The sequence below is a fragment of the Triticum dicoccoides genome, chromosome 4B (assembly GCF_002162155.2).
Source record: "Triticum dicoccoides isolate Atlit2015 ecotype Zavitan chromosome 4B, WEW_v2.0, whole genome shotgun sequence".
Classification (NCBI taxonomy): domain Eukaryota; kingdom Viridiplantae; phylum Streptophyta; class Magnoliopsida; order Poales; family Poaceae; genus Triticum; species Triticum dicoccoides.
Genome location: NC_041387.1, coordinates 587958949 through 587982117, shown reverse-complemented (window position 1 = coordinate 587982117; position 23169 = coordinate 587958949). Strand labels below are relative to the sequence as shown.

Below are 23169 nucleotides of genomic sequence, written 5' to 3'. Positions count from 1 at the left end.
GGAGCAGCTCATTCCAGACAAAATGAGGGCATCCCCTCATGAGCTCTCAAACCGGGTTGATTTTGTGGAAACAAAACCCGTTAAAACAAACATCCAATTCCAATGAGATCATGTACACAACCAGTACAACAGGAATCGCTTGCTGAGATTCATGCCCGTCAATCAAACGAATGGAAATTTGACCTAGCGCCAATTATACTCCTTCGGAATACCCCAGACGGGGATTTCGCTCTATTCCCCCCAATCTTCACTTTACGCCACGCCGACTCTCCGTCGTGGAATTAGACCAAGGGTCGAAGACCCATACCATAGGACCCAGTCTCCCATATCTTATCTTTCGTGCGTAGGAGATCGAGACACAGCAGAAATCAGTCGACTGAAAATTAGTAAAGCTGAAGAGCTCACATGTATGTTAGCGAGGATGGCCCTTTTCCTGATGTGCCTGTGCTGAACAGGTACAAGTCAGGATTGATCAGGATAAGCAAGGGTCCCAATTTCAGGGAATTAGAAGGTTGATATTCAACTCAGACTAGCACTGTAAGGTCAAGGTTTTATTTTATTTTGTTTTGTTTCAGGGGTTAATTAACCATTAACCGTGTGGTATGCTAGCCTGGCCTTTGCATGCAGAATTTTGGCAGTACTGATTGGTGTTTCTAATAGAGTATCTGACTGAAATATTACCTCCATTTGTTGTGAACTCTCTAGATTAGCGCCTTGCCCATTTTTTGATTTGCTGTTCTGTTTCCGCCAAGAGATGGTTCTTACACTTTAGTAAGTTACAACAGAAAGATCTTCTTGGATAACTAAAATTTTGATACCTTTCTCCTCTATTGACTTGGCATTTCATTTGCATTTGTTGGTACCTGCTGCTTCTTTGCTCTCAATATTTTGACCACTTGATCCACTTTCGATTCCTTTCTCTTTGAAGGACGACTTACACTGCAAATAGGGATTGGACTGAGTACTTTTTTTTTTGCATTGTATCTTCATGCTTTGAAGTTGGATCCTTCTCCTAAACTTCCTACCTAGCACGGTACGCATCAATCTTTCTTTGTAACTCATTAAGGCCATCCATCACCAAGTCATGCAATGCATCAGACTCTGCACCATTCTCTGCCACTTCATGGGAATGCTTGCACAAATTATCATAACGCTGCACAACTTGTGTATCAATCATATCATCATAGAAGCATCTAACGAATGTGTGTTTGCGCTTAATATCCTTTCTCCATCGCTGCAATATATACCTAGAAGGTACATCTGTGATCTCCATGAGAGCAAGCACGGAAATGATGTGGCTACACAAGATGCCTCGAAATTCAAAGAGCCTACACATACACTGCACATCGCATTCCCCTTGGTTGAACAAGACAATGAACTCTAAAATAACCCTTTTCTCTTTTCTTTTGCCATCCTCTCCTTCACAAAAAATCTTGCTGTCCTCTCTGACTCCAAATGTAAAAACTGATCCTTCTTTGTTCAGCTGAGTTGGATAGCAATAGATTTTACCTCTTAATTGATCTTGAAACTCTTTAAACTTTGCAGTAGTATATGCTGCTTGAAATTGCCTCTCAAAGTCATAGTGAGTAATGCATGGAATTTGCTCTTGGAATGACTTAGAATCAGCCTTGTTTTCTTTCTCTACCTTTTCTCTTAGTGCATTTTCATACTGCTCCACAAATTGCTTCAGAGTTGTTCTAGCATTGACATAGCCATCAAAGAAAGCATTTACACTCTCACTCCTTTTTGTTGAAGACATTCCTGCCCAGAAAGTATCTTTTACGTATGCTGGTACCCATAGATTTTTATTATCATATAATCCAGCAAGCCATTCATTGTCCTGAAGATCATATTTATTGATCATCTCCACCCAAGCTTTGTCAAAACCATGTTTGGTCAAGGAATCATACACCACATTTGACAATGAAGATTTAATGTTTTCATACCCACTAAGATTTTCAGGAATCTTCTTCATGATATGACATGTACACCATCTATGCCGAGCTTGAGGGAAAACTTCTTCAATAGCATTCTGCATTGGTTTGCATTGGTCGGTGACTATAGCATTTGGTGGTTTGCATGACATACAACATAGCCAAGATTTAAATAGCCAAACAAAAGTCTCAGTGTCTTCATTGGACAGAAGACCACAACCTAATAGAACAGATTCTCCATGATGATTTACGCCAACAAAAGTAGCGAGCGGTATTCTATACTTGTTTGTTAGGTATGTAGTGTCAAATGTGATGACATCCCAATAAGACTCATATGCAGCCCTACTTCTTGCATCTGCCCAAAAGACATTTCTCAATCGTCCATCCTCAGCCACATCCATAACATGGAAAAAAGCTGGATCTTTTGACTGCATACGGAGAAAATATTGATAAAGAGCATGTGCATCTCCAGCACCAAGTTTCAGGCTTCTTTTCTCTTGCAAATAGTTAGTGCATTCCTTTTCACCAAACTCAAGATTTCCAGCTTCCATAACAGGAGAACCAAAATTCGTGTTCATACGTGCTCCTGCTTGATCATTCAATTCTAGCCTTCTCTTGGAATGCAAGTCCACTTTCTTATGACATCTCAGAAATCTGGCTTTGCTTGGACTTATAGGATGATTGTGTTCAAGCGTAACAGTCGTGATACAGAAATTTTCCCCACGACGAGAGAAATTACTCTTAGCTGGGCATTGCATCCTTGTCGACGGATTAGGCTTAAATGAGTTCTTTGCTGAGAACTGAGCCTTCCCTTGTCTGTTACAAGCAAGCGTGAAATAAGTAAGCATTTTGTCTTCTCCGTGTCTGGTCGTCCTTCTTATCACACCAAAGCCCTTTTTTCTGGCATAAGCTTTGTAGAACCTGACAGCATCATCCTCGCTGCTGAACATCATCCCCTTCTTGGGTTCCAACATCACGGTCGGCTCTGCCTGTCGGTCATCTGAAGAATCCCCAATCTCCTCGACGATGAAAGCATCTTCATCCTCTTCGTCAGGTGCTGATCTGTTCTGTTCTGCTACTTCATCCAAAGTTAAATCTGGCTCCATCAATCAAGTACCTACATTTGCCAACAAAAAGATCAGCAGGGGATTCATTTTTCTATTTTCCTATAAAATTGTAAGATGGACAAACACAAAGGCGCCCTAGGTTGAGCAGGAGCCATCTAGAGGAGATGAGAAAAAGAAACTGAGCTGTGAGCTACGGTTTGGTACTGGGCAAAGGAGTTGAGGAGTTAGAGGCCGAGCCCATACCTTGGTGCTGCTGCTGCCGCCTGCGAAGTGACGACCTCAGCCGGTGAGCTGCCGCCGGGGAACGGGCTGCTACTGGCTGTTGCGTGCCTGTGTGAGAGGGGCTGAGGGGGAGCGCAGCACTGCTGGATTCACCGCCGGCCTGCCGCCGCCGCAGCCGGGTGTGGAGCCAGGTCGGGATCGAGAGGAAGGATCGATTCAACAGGGGATCATCGGGGCCGGGCTAGGGTTTTGCCCATTAGCTGGGCTGGACCGTATCGCAAACGTACCGGGGGAGGTATCCAAGCACGTACCGTGGGAGGAAAGAATTATTTTTATTCGATTGTTTACGAATACACGTTTATACGGGAGCGTATCATCCCATATTAATTCGTAGGGAACCTCCATGACCACCCGCCAAGGTGAAAATAGGCCAATCAATGTTTTTTTTTTCACAAAAGATCGCCTCTATTATTAAAAGTTCACCCGAAATATAAAACATCTCAAATATAATAAACATTACATTGGGATACCGAGACCACCGAGCCACCACTACTACCTCCAGAACGAGCCGCCGACGCGCCGCTATCGCCGGCCCCCTACTGGAGCCGGCTTGACCTTATCGATGACAACTTTTTTTTGAGGAAACTGGGAAGTTATAGTGCACCCTAAGGACCAATGCTATGGAGCCACGATTGTTGCCGGCAAGGCTTCGCCTTTGCATAGATGTAAAGCACCTGACACCAAATCTCACTACATGATAAGAAACCCTAACCTCACCGCCCGATTGAGACGACATGAATCTACGCCCCAAAGCTAATCAATGTTGTTTAAAAACAACCCTAATTTATAAGTTGCAGGATATATCGGTGTTTTCTATGTGGTGTGAGATCGAAAAGAAATGAGTGTAGGGCCAATGAAGTCTGAAATACATATATAGACCGGATCCAGTCAATGCAAATGATAAGCCAAATATTAAAATATGCTGATCAGACGAAGAATGTCATGTGAAGCAATTTCGGTCCTCATAATACAAGAGTGAGTGGGGTTTTTGTCGCACGTTATGAACAGGGTGCCTTCTTGGCGGCGGCGGCTGGCAAGATGCAACATGCGCGCAAACCCCTTCAGGCCGAGATGATTCGGAAGCCATTGATGGTGCATCTGATTTCGGAGAAGGTTAAAACAACACATTATGTTTTAGTTAGTCTGCTCGACCATGGTGACAACACCGAAAGGGCGAGGCTATGATGTTACGAAGCTTGGCGTCCTCTTCAGGGAAGCAAAGAACCCATACCTTCTTTTTTTTGAAATTTCTAATTTTCTGTGTAGTGTCGTCGGGACTGTGATAAGGTAGCGCAAGGTTTGTGTAGTACACTTTAGGTGCTACGGAGCCCTTATCCATGTGGGTGACGGATGCCCCAGACTTTGTTTCAGGTTTGGTGACCACCGATATGGTGCACCATGTTTTATGTGGAGTCTATTCCTTTCATAAAAAAAATGATCATCTTCCTTTAGCAAAATTACAGGTGTATGGTATACAATGCCACTTACTTGATTTATGCAAAATCACTCAAAAAAATCTCCAATAGATTTCACCAAAATATGTCGAAGTGGGTGTATTATTGACAACCTCAACATTTTTTTTGAAAAGGGGTTTTACCGCAGCCTCTGCATCAGAAAGATGCATACGGCTCATATTATTAATAAGAATCCAGCAACAAAGTCTTCAAGTCTCGAAGTAACAAATAAAACAAAACGCTCATAAGAGCCTAATCGAAAGCCACAACCGGATGGCAAATAAAATAGGAGCACTACATGCCTATCCTATTACATGACCGCCATCCAAACCGGTTGAAAATAACCCGAGCTACCATCTCCCATCGGGTAGACGCAGTAGCCAAACGCCCCCTGGCCTCCGTCGGAGTGAGTAGCGACCACATACGGATCAATGTTGTGGCCCTGAAGATAACCTGCAAAAAGTGAATGGTCGTTGATCTGTTAAAAACCAAATCATTTCTGCAGTTCCAGACTGCCCATAATAAGGCACAAACTCCAACACGAATGTGCCTCGCTATATCTGAGTCAACCCCATCAAGCCATGTTCCAAATAACATGTTGATGGAGGTGGGCGGAGTAATATTAAAAGCAATATGAATCGAACGCCAAAGAATCTTAGCCATCGGACAATCTAGAAAGAGGTGTTTGATAGTTTTGTTATGGTCACAAAAACTACACCTAGCAGAACCCATCCAATTGCGTTTTGCCAGATTATCCTTTGTCAAAATGACTTGTTTATGCACGAACCACATAAACACTTTGATTCGCAAAGGTACCTTTACTTTCCAAACGTGCTTCGAGGAGGGAATGACACTAGAGTTTATGACATCCAGATACATGGATTTGACCGAGAACACGCCGTCCTTAGTCAGTTTCCAATACAACCGATCTGGCTGCCGAGACAACTGGACATCCATCAACCGTCTTACAAGATGAAGCCAGGCCTCCCAACGATTGCCAACTAGCGTCCTCCGAAAACTAATATTGAGGGGAATGGATTGTAAAATGTTTGCAATGTAAGCTTCTCGACGTTGAACAACGTTGTACAGAGTAGGATATTGAAGTGCAAGGGGCGTCTCCCCAAGCCACGTATCCTCCCAGAACCTCGTATTAGCTCCATTTCCGACTAAGAACCTTGTCCTGTTGAAAAAGAGTGGCTTGACTCTCATCAATCCTTTCCAAAATGGTGAGTCAGTCGGCCTCACTGTCACCTGTGCCAAGGTTTTAGACTGAAGATACTTATTTAGCAAAATCTGAGCCCACGTAGCCTCCGTCTCGGACGAAAGTTTGAATAGCCACTTGCTGAGGAGACATATGTTCTTGACATCCAGATTTTCAATGCCTAGACCCCCTTGGTCCTTTGGCCTAGATATGATTTCCCATTTTGCAAGCCTATACTTTCGTTTAAGATCATCATTCTGCCAAAAGAATCGAGATCGATAAAAGTCTAACCTCTTCCTGACCCCCACCGGGACCTCAAAAAAGGATAGGAGAAACATAGGCATACTGGTGATGACCGAATTAATCAAAATTAATCGCCCTCCATATGACATGAGTTTCCCTTTCCAATAGCTCAATTTCTTTTCAAAACGATCCTCGATGCACTTCCACTCCTTGTTAGTCAGGTTACGATGATGAATGGGTATACCTAAGTACGTGAACGGTAACGAACCCAATTCATGTCCGAACAATTGCTTATACGCCTCCTGGTCATCATTAGCTCTTCCAAAACAGAACAATTCGCTCTTGTGGAAGTTAATTTTGAGCCCGGACAATTGTTTAAATAAGCATAACACAAGCTTCATGTTTCTCGCTTTCGCCAAGTCATGCTCCATAAAGATGATAGTATCATCAGCATACTGTAATATGCATATACCGCCATCAACTAGGTGCGGAACCAGGCCACCTACCTGCCCCGCATCCTTAACCTGTCATATTAAAATAGTTAGCATATCAACCACTATGTTGTTGAATAGAATCGGTGACATGGGATCTCCTTGCCTTAACCCTTTGCGTGTCTGGAAATAGTGACCTATATCGTCATTCACTTTAATCCCTACACTCCCTTTTTGCGTAAATGACTCAATCTGGTTTCTCCAGGCCGTGTCAAATCCTTTCATACGCAAAGCTTGTTGAATGAAAGGCCATTTAACTTTATCGTATGCTTTTTCGAAATCCACTTTAAAAACCACACCATCTAGTTTTTTTAAGTGAATCTCATGGAGCGTTTCATGCAAGACGACCACCCCTTCAAGGATATTTCTATCTGACATGAAAGCAGTCTGGGACGGTTGCACAACTGAATGCACAATCTGCGTAAGTCTGTTCGTTCCAACCTTGGTGAAAATTTTGAAACTGACATTAAGCAGACATATAGGCCTAAACTGCTCAATGCGAATAGCCTTTGTCTTCTTAGGAAGAAGAGTTATCGTTCCAAAATTCAGCTTGAACAAATGAAGCTGACCATTGAAAAACTCATGAAACATCGGCATCAGGTCTCCCTTAATGAAGTGCCAGCATTTTTTGTAAAACTCCGCCGGAAACCCGTCCGGTCCTGGAGCCTTATTGTTTTTCATTTGTGCAATGGCCTCAAACACCTCTTTCTCCGTAAAGGGAGCAAACAAAATCTCATTCTCGTCCGTCTCAAGTTGAGGGACATCCTCAACCCTTGACTCATCCAAAGACACAAAATTCTCTTCCGGAGGTCCAAACAACTGCTTATAATAGTTGGTAATGTAAACTTTCAGGTTTTCCTGACCAACTATCGTCCCTTCGTCTTGTTCTAATTGGAAAATTCTCTTCTTACGATGCTTTCCATTAGCAATCATATGAAAGAATTGAGTGTTATCCTCGCCTTGGACGATTTTACGAACCTTAGCTCTCAACGCCCATTTCAATTCCTCCTCGCGGAGAAGCTCTTTCTGAAGGGTTTCATAGTAATTTCAAAATTTTCCTACGCACACGCAAGATCATGTGATGCATAGCAACGAGGGGAGAGTATTGTCTACGTACCCAACGCAGACCGACTGCGGAAGCGATGACACGACGTAGAGGAAGTAGTCGTACGTCTTCTCGATCCAACCGATCAAGCACCGAAACTACGGCACCTCCGAGTTCGAGCACACGTTCAGCTCGATGACGATCCCTGGACTCCGATCCAGCAAAGTGTCGGGGAAGAGTTTCGTCAGCACGACGGCGTGGTGACAATCTTGATGAACTACAGCAGCAGGGCTTCGCCTAAACTCCGCTACAGTATTATCGAGGAATATGGTGGCAGGGGGCACCGCACACGGCTAAGGAATAGATCACGTGGATCAACTTGTGTCAACTTGTGTGTTTAGAGGTGCCCCTGCCTCCGTATATAAAGGAGGAGAGGAGGGGAGGCTGGCCGGCCAAGGGGGGGAGGTGCAGGAGAGTCCTACTCCCACTGGGAGTAGGATTCCCCCTCCAATCCTAGTCCAACTAGGATTCCTCGGAGGGGAAAAGAGGAGGAGGGGGCCGGCCACCTCTCCTAGTCCTAATAGGACTAGGGGAAGGGGGGGCGCGCAGCCCATCTAGGGCAGCCCCTTCTCTTTTCCACTAAGGCCCACTATGGCCCAAATAGCTCCCGGGGGGTTCCGGTAACCCTCCCGGTATTCCGGTAAAATCCTGATTTCACCCGGAACACTTCCGATATCCAAATATAGGCTTCCAATATATCAATCTTTACGTCTCGACCATTTCGAGACTCCTCGTCATGTCCGTGATCACATCCGGGACTCCGAACAACCTTCGGTACATCAAAATGCATAAACTCATAATATAACTGTCATCGTAACCTTAAGCGTGCGGACCCTACGGGTTCGAGAACAATGTAGACATGACCGAGACACGTCTCTGGTCAATAACCAATAGCGGGACCTAGATGCCCATATTGGCTCCTACATATTCTACGAAGATCTTTATCGGTTAGACCGCATAACAACATACGTTGTTCCCTTTGTCATCGGTATGTTACTTGCCCGAGATTCGATCGTCGGTATCCAATACCTAGTTCAATCTCGTTACCGGCAAGTCTCTTTACTTGTTCTGTAATACATCATCTCACAACTAACATATTAGTTGTAATGCTTGCCAGGCTTATGTGATGTGTATTACCGAGATGGCCCAGAGATACCTCTCCGACAATCGGAGTGACAAATCCTAATCTCGAAATACGCCAACCCAACATCGACCATTGGAGACACCTGTAGTACTCCTTTATAATCACCCAGTTACGTTGTGACGTTTGGTAGTACCCAAAGTGTTCCTCCGGTAAACGGGAGTTGCATAATCTCATAGTCATAGGAACATGTATAAGTCATGAAGAAAGCAATAGCAACATACTAAACTATCGGGTGCTAAGCTAATGGAATGGGTCATGTCAATCAGATCATTCTGCTAATGATGTGACCTCGTTAATCAAATAACAACTCATTGTTCATGGTTAGGAAACATAACCATCTTTGATTAACGAGCTAGTTAAGTAGAGGCATACTAGTGACACTTTGTTTGTCTATGTATTCACACATGTATTATGTTTCCGGTAAATACACTTCTAGCATGAATAATAAACATTTATCATGATTATAAGGAAATAAATAATAACTTTATTATTGCCTCTAGGGCATATTTCCTTCACTTTCAGCCGCAACTCGGCCTCCATTTTAGTCTCCAGCTCACTGGTATCTAAGATAGAGGTTTCAACTTTTAACTCAAGGGTGTGAATAAGCAGGAGGAGTCTTTCCTTCTCCACCTTATATATCCCATGCGTATGCTTGGCCCATCCACGAAGGAACCTTCGGAGATGATGAATCTTGCACTGCCACCGCTCAATGGGTGACCTTCCTCCCGAGTCTTTAGCCCACTCTCTAGCTAACAACTCAAGGAAAACCTCTCTTTCAAACCATGCAAGTTCAAACGAGAAAATATTCTTGTTACCCACATGAGTTTGAGCCCCCGAGTCGACTAGTAGCGGTGTGTGATCCGAGATACCTCGTGTCAACGCCTACATCGTTACCAGGGGAAACTTCTGTTCCCATTCGACACTAGCTAAAACACGGTCAAGCTTCTCAAAAGTCGGAACCGCTAACGAGTTAGCCCAAGTGAATTTCCTACTCGAGAGCTCTATCTCTCTGAGATCCAAGCTTTCAATGATAGTATTGAACATAAACGACCATCTGCCGTCAAAATTGTCATTATTCTTTTCCTCCTTTATTCGAATAATGTTGAAATCACCACCCACTAAGACGGGTAGCTGCTCATTACCGCATACACGGACCAGATCGGCCAAGAAATCTGGCTTGAGTTCTGGTTGCGCGGCTCCATAGACCGCCACCAAAGCCCAATCAAATCCACCGGCTTTAGTTCTGACCCGAAACTTTACCGCAAACTCTCCCAAAACTACACTCCGAACTTCCAAAGTTTCACACTTAACCCCAAGTAGAACCCCACAGGATCTTCCTCGAGGAGGGAGGCAATGCCAGTCAAAATCTACCCCCCAGATAAAGTGCTAAGAAATTGTGGAGTGAAATTGCCTCGTCCAGTCTCCGACAAAGCAATAAAATCTAAATGATGTTCAAGAGAAGCATCCACTAGAAATCTTCTTTTAGCCAAGTCTTTAAGACCTCTGCTATTCCAAAAAATGCCTCTCATATTTCATCATGATTTTTTTTAGAGGTACGGATCCTAGCACTTCTACGCACGGCCGACACTGGATAAACCTTCCGTTTCCAGGTCCGTTTAGGCTTAACGCAAACAACATAAGGGTCACCACACTCAGGCTCTGCCGCCATCACCAAAGACTCATCATCATGGTTAGAGGTTTCAGGATAGGCATACTCAACATAACATTGTAACAATTCAATTGGTTTCTTATTCAGACTTGATAGCCATCCAAACACAACTCTGGATAAGAAATGACTGGTTTGAATTGTAACTTTTCCATTTGTCTTTGTAGCATTGAGTCGGCGGCTCACATATTTTTCAATTAAATATGTCTCCTATGTAATTGCACCCTTGAGTCGGCTGCTCACACATTTTTCAATGTCGGTACTCCATGCGGGTCTCGCACATAGTCAAAGATTGGTTTTACCCTTTCGATCCGTCTTCTTGCGTCAAATATTGATGGGATCACTTGCTACAATATGAGTAGAGTAGGGGCAAAGCGATGGTCACCCTCATCATGCTTGTAGTTTTGGAGATTCGCAACGCTTCAGTGGCATCAAATCTTGGTGGGATCACTTGCTACAACATGGGTGGAGTAGGGGCAAAGCGATGATCACCCTCACCATGGTTGTAATTTTGGAGATTTGCAACGAGTGTAATTCCCGTGTCTTTCAATAACCAATCAACTCCCTCTGTCATCGGTCTCGTGTGTCCGCATCGCGGGGCCAGAACATTTGGGTAACATTATGTTGGAAGATTAAACTTTTGGATTTTGAGTCACGCCTCCTCTATATGTTTGGTCTCTAAAACATGCTTCTTAATTTAATGAAAGTGGCAATCCTTTTGTCACTTCTAAAAAGGTAATCCGCTTATTTCGATAACTTTCAAAGTATTTTTTTTCACCAAGCTTCTTTTTAATGATATTTAAAAAAGGTAAGAATGTTTTATTCAAATTATTATTATTATTATAGTCACTTTTATTTGCTTTAAAATCATTCAATTATTTCATATTAAAAGATAGTTGCATTCACATCTACTCCCTCCGTTCACAAATTTAAGATGTTCTTTTTTTTTGAATTGGATGTAGAATGTATATAAACATGTATGATTGTGTTTGTTCACTCGTTTCAGTCTGTATGTAGTCTATATTAAAATATTCAAAACATCTTATATTTGTGAACAAAGGAAGTATTATTTAGGGAATATCTAAATCATTTCAGACACGTCTCACAAATCCAACATGCTTCAAATTCTTTGTTAATTTTACAAATATGTTGTGGGTGACCTGGGAACTACTCTCTCTGTAAAAAAATATGAGCGTTTAGATCTAGGTTTCATTTACTTTTTGCTGGAATGGTATGCCGTTTCAGTGGTAATGGAACCGGCCCTATGCATAGCTTAGATCAACATGCTGTACAATGGTTCAATAATAAAGATTTCCACCAAAGCTATGAAAGGTTCAATAATCAATAGTAAATATTTTTGTTGAAGCAATAGTTGACACCACAATCTAACTGTTGCTGTCTACTGGTTACAGTTCAGAGTTTCTGTGCTCGTAGTGACAATACATCAGCAGCAGCGCTGCCGCCAATGGTCCGACCCGGGTAGTCGTGTCATATCATACGAGGATATTTGTCGGATGTTGATGACTGCTGGCAGTGCATTGGTAGCTCCCTTCGTCGCCAAGCTGCGTGAACGCTGCCCGGAGCCTGGGCAAGACATTGTCAAGCGCGATCCTTAAGCCGGTGGAGCACGACAACTCCATCCTCCCATGATCGGCGGGCACGCATCCCTGCAGGTATGCTTCACACGTTGCAAGGATGTATCTCCCGCGTCGACGGAAGTGGTCCCTAATGAACCCCTCGAAGCCCCGCGGCGGTCGGCGCAACAGATGGAGCATGGTCCGAAGAGTGAGCAAGAAGGCGTTCTCGTTGTAAGGCAATGCGTGGCGGTGGCCCTGTGGCGTGCCGACGAGGTGCTCATAGTTGGCCTCGTTGTAGTAGGGCTGGTCGTTGAGGACGAGGGCCTGGAGGGAGACGACGACCTGGAGGAGGCTCGACGTCCCTGGCACCCAGACCTCGGTGCCCTCACCATCGAAAGTGTTGAGCAGGCTGAGGCACACCGTGCCAGAGGCATACAAGTTTGGGTTCAGACGGTTACCGAAGGAGTGGTAGTACACCTGCGGTGGCACGTTCGGGTAGGACAACGGTAGCTGCAGGTCGAAGAAGAAGAGCCCATCCTGGTAAGGCGTTCCGCTCGCACCCACCATCGCCACCTGGAGCAGGTCTATATGGTCCTCGAACGCCCGTACATAGATTGTCTCTGCATACATATATAGATTGACGTGCCAATTTCATCCATTGAGTCATTACTAAAAGAGGAAAGTATGTTTTTCGTCCCTCAAATTCCCAAAAAATACAGAATTGGTCCCTCAAAATTTTTTGGTATACAATTGGTCCTTCATATCTCAAAACCAGCTAAGTTTAGTCCAAAACCAGATTTTGACCAGGTTTGACAGGGTTTGACTGCCCAGACTTTGACCGGGTTTGACGGGATGAATAGTAAATTCAAAAACAGTTCAAAAAAATCTGAATTTTTTGTCATGCAATATACTTACATGCGTAAGGTGCGTGCCAAAGTTCCTGGTCTTTTGACACTCATCCCGATGAATAGTAAATTCGAAAATAGCAAAAATTATTAAAAATCTGAATTTTTGGGGGGGTTCAATATACTGGAGTGCACAAGGCGGGTGCAAATTTTTGGCATCTTTGGACATTCGAGGGGCTCGTGAAAAAAAAACAAAATTTCACTCACAAAAAATAGCCAAAATTTGTTTTTTTGCCACGTTCCTCGAATGTTGAAAGATGCCAACAATTTGCATGGGCCTTGCGCTCACCAGTATATTGAACCCCCCAAAAATTCAGATTTTTTTTGATTTTTTTGCTATGTTTTTTGAATTTACTATTCATAGGGAGTAGATTTTTGTTTCCTTTTTTGCCACGGGCACCTCGAGTGTCCAAAGACAAGGAAATTTGGCACACACCTTGCGCATGTAAACATATTGCATGACAAAAAAATTCAGTTTTTTTGAACCATTACTGAATTTTTTTCAAATTTACTGTTCATCCAGTCAAACCTGGTCAAAATCTGGTTTTGGACTTAAATTAGCTGGTTTTGAGACTTGAAGGACCAAATGTATACCAAAAAAATCTTGAGGGACCAAGTCTCTACTTTTTTGAGAACTTGAGGGACGAAAAACATACTTTTCTCTTACTAAAATATACCGAGACACATAGATGTTACACGCGAAGGCCACATGCACCTGGCAAGTTGTCCTGTAGTATCTTCCACTCCTTCTGCACTGTTTTTACCCACTCCTTTCCGCCGCTGCTGCCCTATGGTTCATTTGGCAAAAGAGAGAGCATTGCTTAACGTATGTTCAATTTGCGGTTTGTTGTACCACGGCATGATTTAGAATATCGTTATAGGGAATCCCTACTATGGTGTATTGACACTAACCAATTATGTCATGGTTATAATAATGATCTAAAGGACGCGTACACTTGCATCCCTAAATGAGGCGGTGGCATCATACACGATACTGCAGGATGGATTGTCCTTGTTAGGAGTGATAACACGTGAGAAGACTCCCAGCTGAACTAGAGAGAAACAACAGTGTTTAATAGGAAATCACTAAGTCATCCTTGAGCCAAACTCCTAGCTGAGCCATACTAATTACTGGATCAACTTAATATTGCACTTTAAATCATGTAGTATGATGTATCTAAAAAACCTCCAAGTTTATTGCAAAAACTTTAGGAAAAGAAAATTAAAGCTCATCATCTTTTGTAGCAAGCGGAAACTCTGCCTTCTTCCAACTAAAAAACAAAGGAAAGTGTGCCTTCTTGGCTTCTAGGTGTCCCTATATTGGGAGAATTAAAGCCATTTGAAAAGGAGAGAAGATTAGTGAAAGTAAGAGCAAGTATAATAAGATGTTGTAACCAGGCTAGGCGTGTTGTAGATTAAGATCAGCTGCAGCACTAGCTCTAAGAAGTTTTGTGAGAGAGTAAGATGAGCCAAATAGTACATAGTTATAGCTAATTGGCCTCTCTAGCTAACTGCTGCCACACATGTCGGCTATAAAATTAGCTATAGATGATATGGCAATAATATATAGTCAGCTAATAGGCCTCTATTGTTATCTCTAAGGGAAAAGGATATAAAAGATGAACCTGATCCGCCGTGTCAAGGTAATGATGATCCGGGGGACTCTTGAGCACGTCGAAGTTTGGGAACTTAAACGGGCCGTCATCCCCAATGGCATCCTTGGCCTTGATCACCACATCATCGACAGAGTCGTCATTGCTATCATTGACACTTGCATCGCTTCTTTCCACTGGATCAGCAAGGCCAACCTCCACGACGGCGCCACCAACGTTAGGGTCCTCATGACTAACCGTGGATACAAGCGTGGGCGCTTCCACATTCTGCGTGGTTGCAGCAGGGCCATCTAGTTCGTTCACAGAACAGTCACCACCTTCTATGTTTCTAGCATCTGCTGGATCATGTGGACCATTGACCTGTAATTGAACGTTATCACATCATTCCTACGCTAATGCATGGAGTAGAAGTTAGGGTGCACGCATGAGATAATGTTTATAGCTAGTAGATACCACGTTGGCAGCATCAAACTCTGGAGGAGCACCGACATCGTCGTCGTCGTCCTCCTCCTCGTCCCACTCCCAGCCATACATTTCAGCGTACAGTTGTGTGTAGTGCTCCTTGTTGGCGACACTGATCTCATGGGGGAACACCTGAAACATCGCATGGAAATTAAGCAGCTATATTTAAGCCGACTAGAGATAGGTGCCATCGTTCACATTAAATCAAGTTGTAACAGAAGGTGTATGGCAAATTTGTCATGCATCCATATTACCAGTGACGTGCTGCCGTCACTCCACTTGACTTGGACGTGGCCGTCATTCAGGTCAACAACGCGCCCGACCCATGGCAGATCCGCGGAGGCGCTCTTGGCATGTGGTATTTGCTGCGCTGCTGGTGTGCTCTCGATGACGCTTGATAGCACACGAACAACGACGTCTCCGTGGAGAACAGAGTGGTCAGGGTCCCTGCCCAGATCATATGCGCTCACGGTATCGTCACACTCGACCTCCAAGCCGCTGGCCTCCCCGTCGGGCCGCGTCGACGCCGCCTTGAACCACGACACGTGCACCGTTTGGTCCTTGGAATTCAGGCTTCTGACAACACCGACACGCCTCGTTGATCCATTGGCAGCACCCACGCCATCTCCGGCAACACCATCTATCGTGTGGCCAGGAGCGTTGTCAACAACGCACTGCCCAACCCCTCAAAAAAACAAACAAACAACGCACTGCCCAGGAAAGAAGTCGTGCTCCATGATGAAGTCGTAGGGGCTGAGTGACGTTGATCTAGCCCCATACTGCCGCGTGCCGTCCTGCCACAGCACGTCGACGGTGGTGTTGCTGTTGGCAACGGTCATGGTGGGCAGCAGGGCCGAGTGCGCCTGCAATGAACTTATGTGCTGCTGCTCATCACTAAGAAGAAAGCAGCGGTCGCCCAGCCGCCAGCTGCAATCGGGCGCAGAGCAGAGGTAAGCGAGACTGTCGGGCTGCTGGTAAGGCGGCGGAGCGGACTCCTGGACCAGCTGTTGCTTGGTGCCGTGTTGCGCCGACGCGATCCAGTAAACGAAGACGCCGGCCATCTCCACGTTGGCCACCGTGCCTATTTCGTGCTCCGGCTTCCAGCGGCCGCTTAGCCATCGCGATCCTTTGAAGACGGTGGCGGAGCCGTCCTTGGCAGTGACGCGCTCCCCCGGGTAGAAGGCGACGTTCGTCTCGGGGATATGATAGGCATGTTTATTTGTCGCCGATTTTAACCTCTGGGACTCCAGATGGGTGACCCTGCAGACGGCGCCGTCATGGAACAAGACGTCGACGTCCAGAGGCACGGCGACCACCCGGCCCAGCCATGATCCGGACAAGACGTAGTCGCCGAGGCTGAGTGCTCTGACGCGTCGCAGGCCAGCCGGCGACACCCCCAGGATCTGGTTCTTCGTCGCGCCCCCACGTTCGTTGAGCTGGACGAGGTGGAGATCGGTGGTGAAGCCGGTGACGACGCCGATCTGGCCACCGACGTCCGACGCCGACCCGACCATCTGGCCGACGTGGATGGAGCTTCTGTCGACGACGGCGATGTCATCAACCTTCTTGGTCACCAGCGTGCCGTCGAGGCGGAGCAGCGTGCATGTGCGGTCCTCCCCGGTGTACGAAACCAGCAGGCCGCGGTCGACGAGCGTGCGATTGCCACGCTTCGGGTAGAAGCGCACAAGGTCTCGCAACTCTAGTGTAGTACGCATCTCGGCGCCTATATCTCGGTTATATTTTCTCCTCCTGATCGATCGATGTGATGATCTCGTTCTTCTTGATAGAGGGCGTGCATGGAAATTGTATATCTAGCCGTCGGTAGATATATAAGGGCTAACTAAAATTTGTACGTGTACTTACCTTTTGCAGGTCGGGACTATAGTAAAATCCATGCGTTGCACGTAACAACTAATGGCCACGTGATGACATAACCTGTTTTCTTTCTTGGAGAGGAAGGAAAGAAAAGTGATCTCGGCCAGCGAGTAGCCTTCCGCCGTGGTCCTCCAGCGGCTCTTCTCCGCCGGTCACCTCTCATGGTCGGTGGTGAGAGGGGTCATGGGTACAGAGCATATAGTTTTAGGTTTTAGGCCGTACTACCTTCATCTTGATTTATTAGTCACATCGTATTTAGGGTTATATTTTGACCATGGTTTTAACCCCTGTTCAAGAATTCGTCTGATTAACCAGTTAACTTACCGATTAACCCCTACTCGTAGGGTCACCGAGTAGCCGATAAACCAATAAATCGTCTGATTAATTGATTAAATGGCCGATTAACTTGCCGGTTAGCCTATTAATCTCCTACTCGCAAGCCAAGCAGGCAGCTACCAGTTAACGATTTCCTCAACAATAGTTTTAACTAATAAAGTTAAGTTGTAGATAGAAAAATATAATACCATCAAAAACTATGTTCAAATATGAATCCAATGATATAATTTCTCATGACATGCATTAACATTTTGTTAATTAAATCTGTGGTAAAAAATTTGACAAAAAAAATGAAGTGGACCAATACACCAGGACATAGTATCTTAGGTTTTTTTATTAGACGTCATTGAAGGAAATATGCCCTAGAGGCAATAATAAAGTTATTATTTATTTCCTTATATCATGATAAATGTTTATTATTCATGCTAGAATTGTATTAACCGGAAACATAATACTTGTGTGAATACATAGACAAACAGAGTGTCACTAGTATGCCTCTACTTGACTAGCTTGTTGATCAAAGATGGTTATGTTTCCTGACCATAGACATGTGTTGTCATTTGATTAACGGGATCACATCATTAGGAGAATGATGTGATTGACTTGACCCATTCCGTTAGCTTAGCACTTGATCGTTTAGTTTTCTGCTATTGCTTTCTTCATGACTTATACATGTTCCTATGACTATGAGATTATGCAACTCCCGTTTACCGGAGGAACACTTTGTGTGCTACCAAACGTCACAACGTAACTGGGTGATTATAAAGGTGCTCTACATGTGTCTCCGAAGGTACTTGTTGGGTTGGCGTATTTCGAGATTAGGATTTGTCACTCCGATTGTCGGAGAGGTATCTCTGGGCCCTCTCGGTAATGCACATCATTTAAAGCCTTGCAAGCATTGCAACTAATGAGTTAGTTGTGAGATGATGTATTACGGAACGAGTAAAGAGACTTGCCGGTAACGAGATTGAACTAGGTATTGAGATACTGATGATCAAATCTCGGACAAGTAACATACCGATGACAAAGGGAACAACATATGTTGTTATGCGGTTTGACCGATAAAGATCTTCGTAGAATATGTAGGAGCCAATATGAGCATCCAGGTTCCGCTATTGGTTATTGACCAGAAACAGTTCTAGGTCATGTCTGCATAGTTCTCGAACCCGTAGGGTCCGCACGCTTAACATTACGATGACAGTTTTATTATGAGTTTATATGTTTTGATGTACCGAAGGTTGTTCGGGGTCCCGAATGTGATCACGGACATGACGAGGAGTCTCGAAATGGTCGAGACATAAATATTGATATATTGGACGACTATATTCGGACACCGGAATTGTTCCGGGTGATTTCGGAGAAAACCAGAGTGCCAGAGGGGTTACCGGAACCCCCCAGGGAAGTATTGGGCCTTAGTGGGCCTGAGGGGAGAGAGAGGGCAGCAGCCCAGGAGGTGCCCCCCCTCATGGGGAGTCCGAATTGGACTAGGGAGGGGGGACACGGCCCCTCTTTCCCTCTCCCTCTCCCTCTCTTTCCTTCCCCCTTCCTCCTTCCTAGTGGGACTAGGAAAGGGGAATCCTACTCCCACTAGGAGGAGGATTCCCCCCTCCTTGGCGCGCCCCCTAGGGCTGGCCGGCCTCCCCCCTTGCTTCTTCATATACGGGGGCAGGGGGGCACCCCAAGACACACAAGTTGATCCTCGTGATCGTTCCTTAGCCGTGTGCGGTGCCCCCTCCACCATATTCCACGTTGGTCATATCGTTGCGGTGCTTAGGCGAAGCCCCGCGTCGGTAGAACATCATCATCGTCACCACGCCGTCGTGCTGACGGAACTCATCCCTGACACCCTGCTGGATCGGAGTTTGGGGATCGTCATCGAGCTGAACGTGTGCTGAACTCGGAGGTGCCGTACATTCGGTACTTGGATCGGTCGGATCATGAAGACGTACGACTACATCAACCGCGTTGTCATAACGCTTCCACTATCGGTCTACGAGGGTACATAGACAATACTCTCCCCTCTCGTTGCTATGCATCAGAATGATCTTGCGTGTGCGTAGGATTTTTTTTGAAATTACTACGTTCCCCAACAGTCATGACTTTGGTGATAGCGATGGCGGATCTAAATAAAGAAGCTTTAGATCATTTTCTGACGAGATGATCGGCTGTATGGTCGAGGATGGATTTGGAAAACAATATGTTCAAGCGAGGATGGCATGGCGGCGGCGGCGGTATCCTTGTGGTGAACTTGTGTTCTCGGGCTCCGCTGTTGCAATGGTGTTTGCTCCAACGTCAGCGCAAAGTTTGAGAGATAGTCTAGGAGCGGATCCAAATTATGGTGTGCATTGCCGGCATCTAGAGGATGGTGGATCGTGTGTTGGGTTTGGGTTTGTGGCTTGCATGTATGGTTTCCTCCTTCAATGTCTTAGTGTGTGTGGGGGGGGGGGGGGGGGGGAGCAAGATTTGAAGTTTAATGGCATGTTCGGGGTGTTGCCCCGACTAGATTCTTTCAACATCACTGACTTCGCATTTGATAAGCTACTTTGAAGGTCCGAAAAGTTGCATATTAGTGATGGAGCCGCGTCGAGTTCGGTTGAAGAGTTGATCCGTTACTTTTTACTTTGGTAGCTGTTGCCGTAGTGCCAGTGGCAGGTGATGGACGTTGGAGTCAAACTCAGATGAGTCATCTGTCATGATTTTAATTTTCCTTCTTTCTTGATGGTTCTTTTTGCAAATGCTAGTGTTCCATTGCCATTTCAACATTGTCAGATCGGTTTGTACGTGCTTTGTACCTTCATCTTTATTATACAAATGAGATGCATATTACCATAAAAACTCATTGTTAAGGAACTTCGTCATATTTCCCTCGCAAAAAAGGAACCTCATCATCAACAAAAAAAGAGCAACCCAAACTAGATATAAACTCATTACTAAGAGCAACTTCAATGGGGCGACCCAAGTGGACAGCGATTTCGTCCGCTTTTTGTCCGTTTGGGTCGGCCGCCCACTGGGGTCCGCCCTGTTTTAGATATGGGTCGGCAGCGCGCCCATGCGCCGACCCATATGTGCCGGCGTGGCCGACTGCCCCCCGTATTTTTTGCATGAATTTGCATAGTTTGAATCAAATAACATAGTTTTGGACCGAATAAAATAGCATAGTTATTACAAGCCGAATGAAAATAAAAATGTCTCACATAGTTCTCACATAGTTTTGCAAATGAGTAAAAGAAGATACATCTATTGGTTGCCAACATGATCCCACATATGCTCAACCAAATCATTTTGCAGTTGCATGTGAGTTTCCGAATCACGCATGTCTTGATGAAATTGGGTGAACTGTTCAAACGTTGCCGCTACTCCATGCCCAGGCACAACATCTCACCCTGAAACTGAAACCCTTGATCATACAGACGTTCCAGGCGCTCGTCTTCTACGATCATATTATGCATGATCACACAAGCAGTCATCACCTTCCACAGTTTCTGCGTGCTCCAGGTATTAGAAGGATACCGATCGATGCCCTATCGAGATTGCAAAACACCAAAGGCACGCTCGACATCCTTCCTAGCACTCTCTTGCTCTTGGGCAAATCTTTTCCTCTTCTCTCCGACAAGGTTGGGTATTGTCTTGACAATAGTGGTCCACTGAGGATAGATACCGTCACCCAGATAGTATACTTTGTCATAGTTGTGGCCGTTGACAGTAAAATTCACCAGATAGAAAACATCGGCGAGCGCTGAAGCACGTTGATATCATTGTGTGATCTGGCCATGCCAAAGAAAGAGTGCCAGATCCAGAGATCTTGAGACACCACGGCCTCTAGTATGACAGTGCAAGCCCTGACATGGCCCTTATACTGCACTTGCCAAGCAGAAGGGCAGTTCTTCCACTCCCAATGCATGTAGTCTATGCTACCAAGCATCCCTGGGAAGCCCCTGCTGGCATTCATTGCCAACAAACGGGTTGTATCTTCAACAGCCGGCTCTCTCAAGTACTCAGGGCCAAACACAACAATAACAACCTTGTAGAACTTATACAGGGACTCTAGGCAAGTAGACTCGCTCATACAGACGTACTCTTCAGTGAGATCACCGGGCACTTCGTATGCAAGCATTTGGATGGCGGCAGTGCATTTCTGATAAGAGGAAAAACCAATCTTGCCAACGGCATCCTCTTTGCACTCGAAATAGTCATCATAGCCGACCACCCCCTCTCTAATACGGTTGAAAAGATGCCTACTCATACAGAAACGACGGCGAAATTTTTGATGTTTGAACAACGGATTTGTTGTATCAAAGTAGTCCTTCCAAAGAAGGAAATGCCCGCTCTCTCGGTTGCGATTCAACGCCGGAAGGTGGCCCGGAATGGAGCCACGGAACAATGGTCGCTGGCTGTTGAGGTGGTGATGGACCAACACGGCAGCCAATATCTCCTCCTCGTCATCAGACGATGAATCGTCGGAGTCGCAAAGGAAATTGTGAAAAAAGAACTCGTCGGCGGAGTTCATTTTGTACCTTGGCAAACTATCAAACAACTTGCGGGCGTCGATGAAGGAGACAACCGGCGAAGGGAGTCGCGGCGCGCACGGACCAGCTAGCTGCCCTGCCAGCGTCCGACGAGTGGGCCGGCGTCTGACGAGCGTGCCGGTGAGGATTTGGCCGGGCGGCGAGGCGACTTCTTGGTCGGGGGCGGCTGTGTAGTTGGGGGTGCGGGGGTGGGAAGCAGTCGGCTCCCCGGCAGCAAGACGGCGATGGCGGGCGACATGGGAGTGGGCGGCGTTGCTGGGCGGATGTGCCAGTAGCTGGCAGAGTCACCGGCAAAAATGGGCGGTGGCGTCGGTGACGAAGGAGGCGGGCGAGGTTTGTTTTTGGATGCGGGGAGGCCAATGTGCCACCGACCAGTGGGCCCGGGGGAGGATAAGGCGAGCGTGCACGCGTTCGTCGCGTGTCCGCGTCGATGCAAATCCGGCTAAAAAATGGGCCGGGAATGGGTCGCCCGTGGATGAAAGGCAGACGCGCGTCCGTTTGGGTTGGCGTGTTGGGCCGCCTTTTGTGTCCGCGCCGACCCAAACGGACGGCGGCGGACGAAATGGGTCGCCCCATTGGAGTTGCTCTAACAAATTTATTTTGAGTGGGCGGAGGAGCCAGTCATACAACCGGTTTGGTATTGCGCGGGTGAGGGAGTCCTGGACTAAGGGGTCCTCGGGCGTCCGGGCTATGTGATATGGGCCGGACTGATGGGCCGTGAAGATACGAGATAGAAGAACCTTCCCCGTGTCCGGATGGGACTCTCCTTTGCGTGGATGGCAAGCTTGGCGATCAGATCATGTACCTTCCTTTCTCTGTAACTAACTCTGTACAACCCTAGATCCCTCCCATGTCTATATAAACCAGAGGGTTTAGTCCATAGAGGCGATCACAATCATACATGCTAGACATCTAGGGTTTAGCCATTACGATCTCGAGGTAGATCAATTCTTGTAACCCCTATACTCATCAAAGTCAATCAAGCAGGAAGTAGGGTATTACCTCCATTAAGAGGGCCCGAACCTGGGTAAACATCATGTCCCCTGCCTCCTTGTTACCTTCGATCCTTAGGCGCACAGTTCGGGACCCCCTACCCGAGATCTGCCGGTTTTGACACTGACATTGATGCTTTCATTAGGAGTTCCACTGTGTCGTAACCAGAAGGCTCGATGGCTCCATCAATCATCCACAAAAATATCGCCCAGAGGAAGACTTTTCTCCCCTGCCAAATCTTCATATTCGGCGGCTTCGCACTGCATGCCAATTTGATTGGCCATCGAGAGCAGAT

The 23169-nt window shown here is 45.9% G+C and overlaps 2 protein-coding genes and 1 pseudogene across 6 annotated transcripts in view; all 3 read right to left on the bottom strand.

Moving 5' to 3' along the window:
- Window positions 1-3513, bottom strand: part of LOC119291603 (protein FAR-RED IMPAIRED RESPONSE 1-like) — a 7892-nt gene extending 4379 nt beyond the window's left edge. Inside the window, exons 1-4 of one of the 5 annotated variants that reach the window (XM_037570391.1) lie at window positions 3245-3513; window positions 819-3051; window positions 682-738; window positions 406-442 (exon numbers count right to left, since the gene is read on the bottom strand). In XM_037570391.1, coding sequence (XP_037426288.1) covers window positions 1022-3040 — 2019 coding nt within the window. In that variant the 5' untranslated portion in view covers window positions 3041-3051; window positions 3245-3513 and the 3' untranslated portion in view covers window positions 406-442; window positions 682-738; window positions 819-1021. Of the gene's footprint in view, window positions 1-405; window positions 443-681; window positions 3052-3244 lie in introns of all 5 variants that reach the window. The other 4 variants (XM_037570389.1, XM_037570390.1, XM_037570388.1 and 1 more) reach the window with 4 other exon arrangements.
- An 8567-nt stretch (window positions 3514-12080) lies between these two features.
- LOC119292847 (probable ubiquitin-conjugating enzyme E2 23) lies at window positions 12081-16859 on the bottom strand. The gene is made up of 6 exons (XM_037571536.1): window positions 15845-16859; window positions 15399-15784; window positions 15136-15276; window positions 14695-15042; window positions 13785-13857; window positions 12081-12784 (listed from the first exon to the last, which is right to left on the bottom strand). Exons 1-6 carry the CDS (start codon window positions 16857-16859, stop codon window positions 12081-12083), a joined length of 2667 nt encoding a protein of 888 aa, XP_037427433.1.
- Window positions 16860-17299: 440 nt separating this feature from the next.
- Window positions 17300-23169, bottom strand: part of LOC119292846 — a 58986-nt pseudogene continuing 53116 nt past the window's right edge.

Coding starts and splice junctions, on each gene's coding strand:
- LOC119292847 (XM_037571536.1), bottom strand. CDS start 16,859: ATGCGTACTACACTAGAGTTGCGAGACCTTGTGCGCTTCTACCCGAAG. Junction 15,785..15,844: donor TCCTGGGCAGTGCGTTGTTT/GTTTGTTTTTTT, acceptor GCCACACGATAG/ATGGTGTTGCCGGAGATGGC. Junction 13,858..14,694: donor ACCTTGACACGGCGGATCAG/GTTCATCTTTTA, acceptor AATGAACCATAG/GGCAGCAGCGGCGGAAAGGA.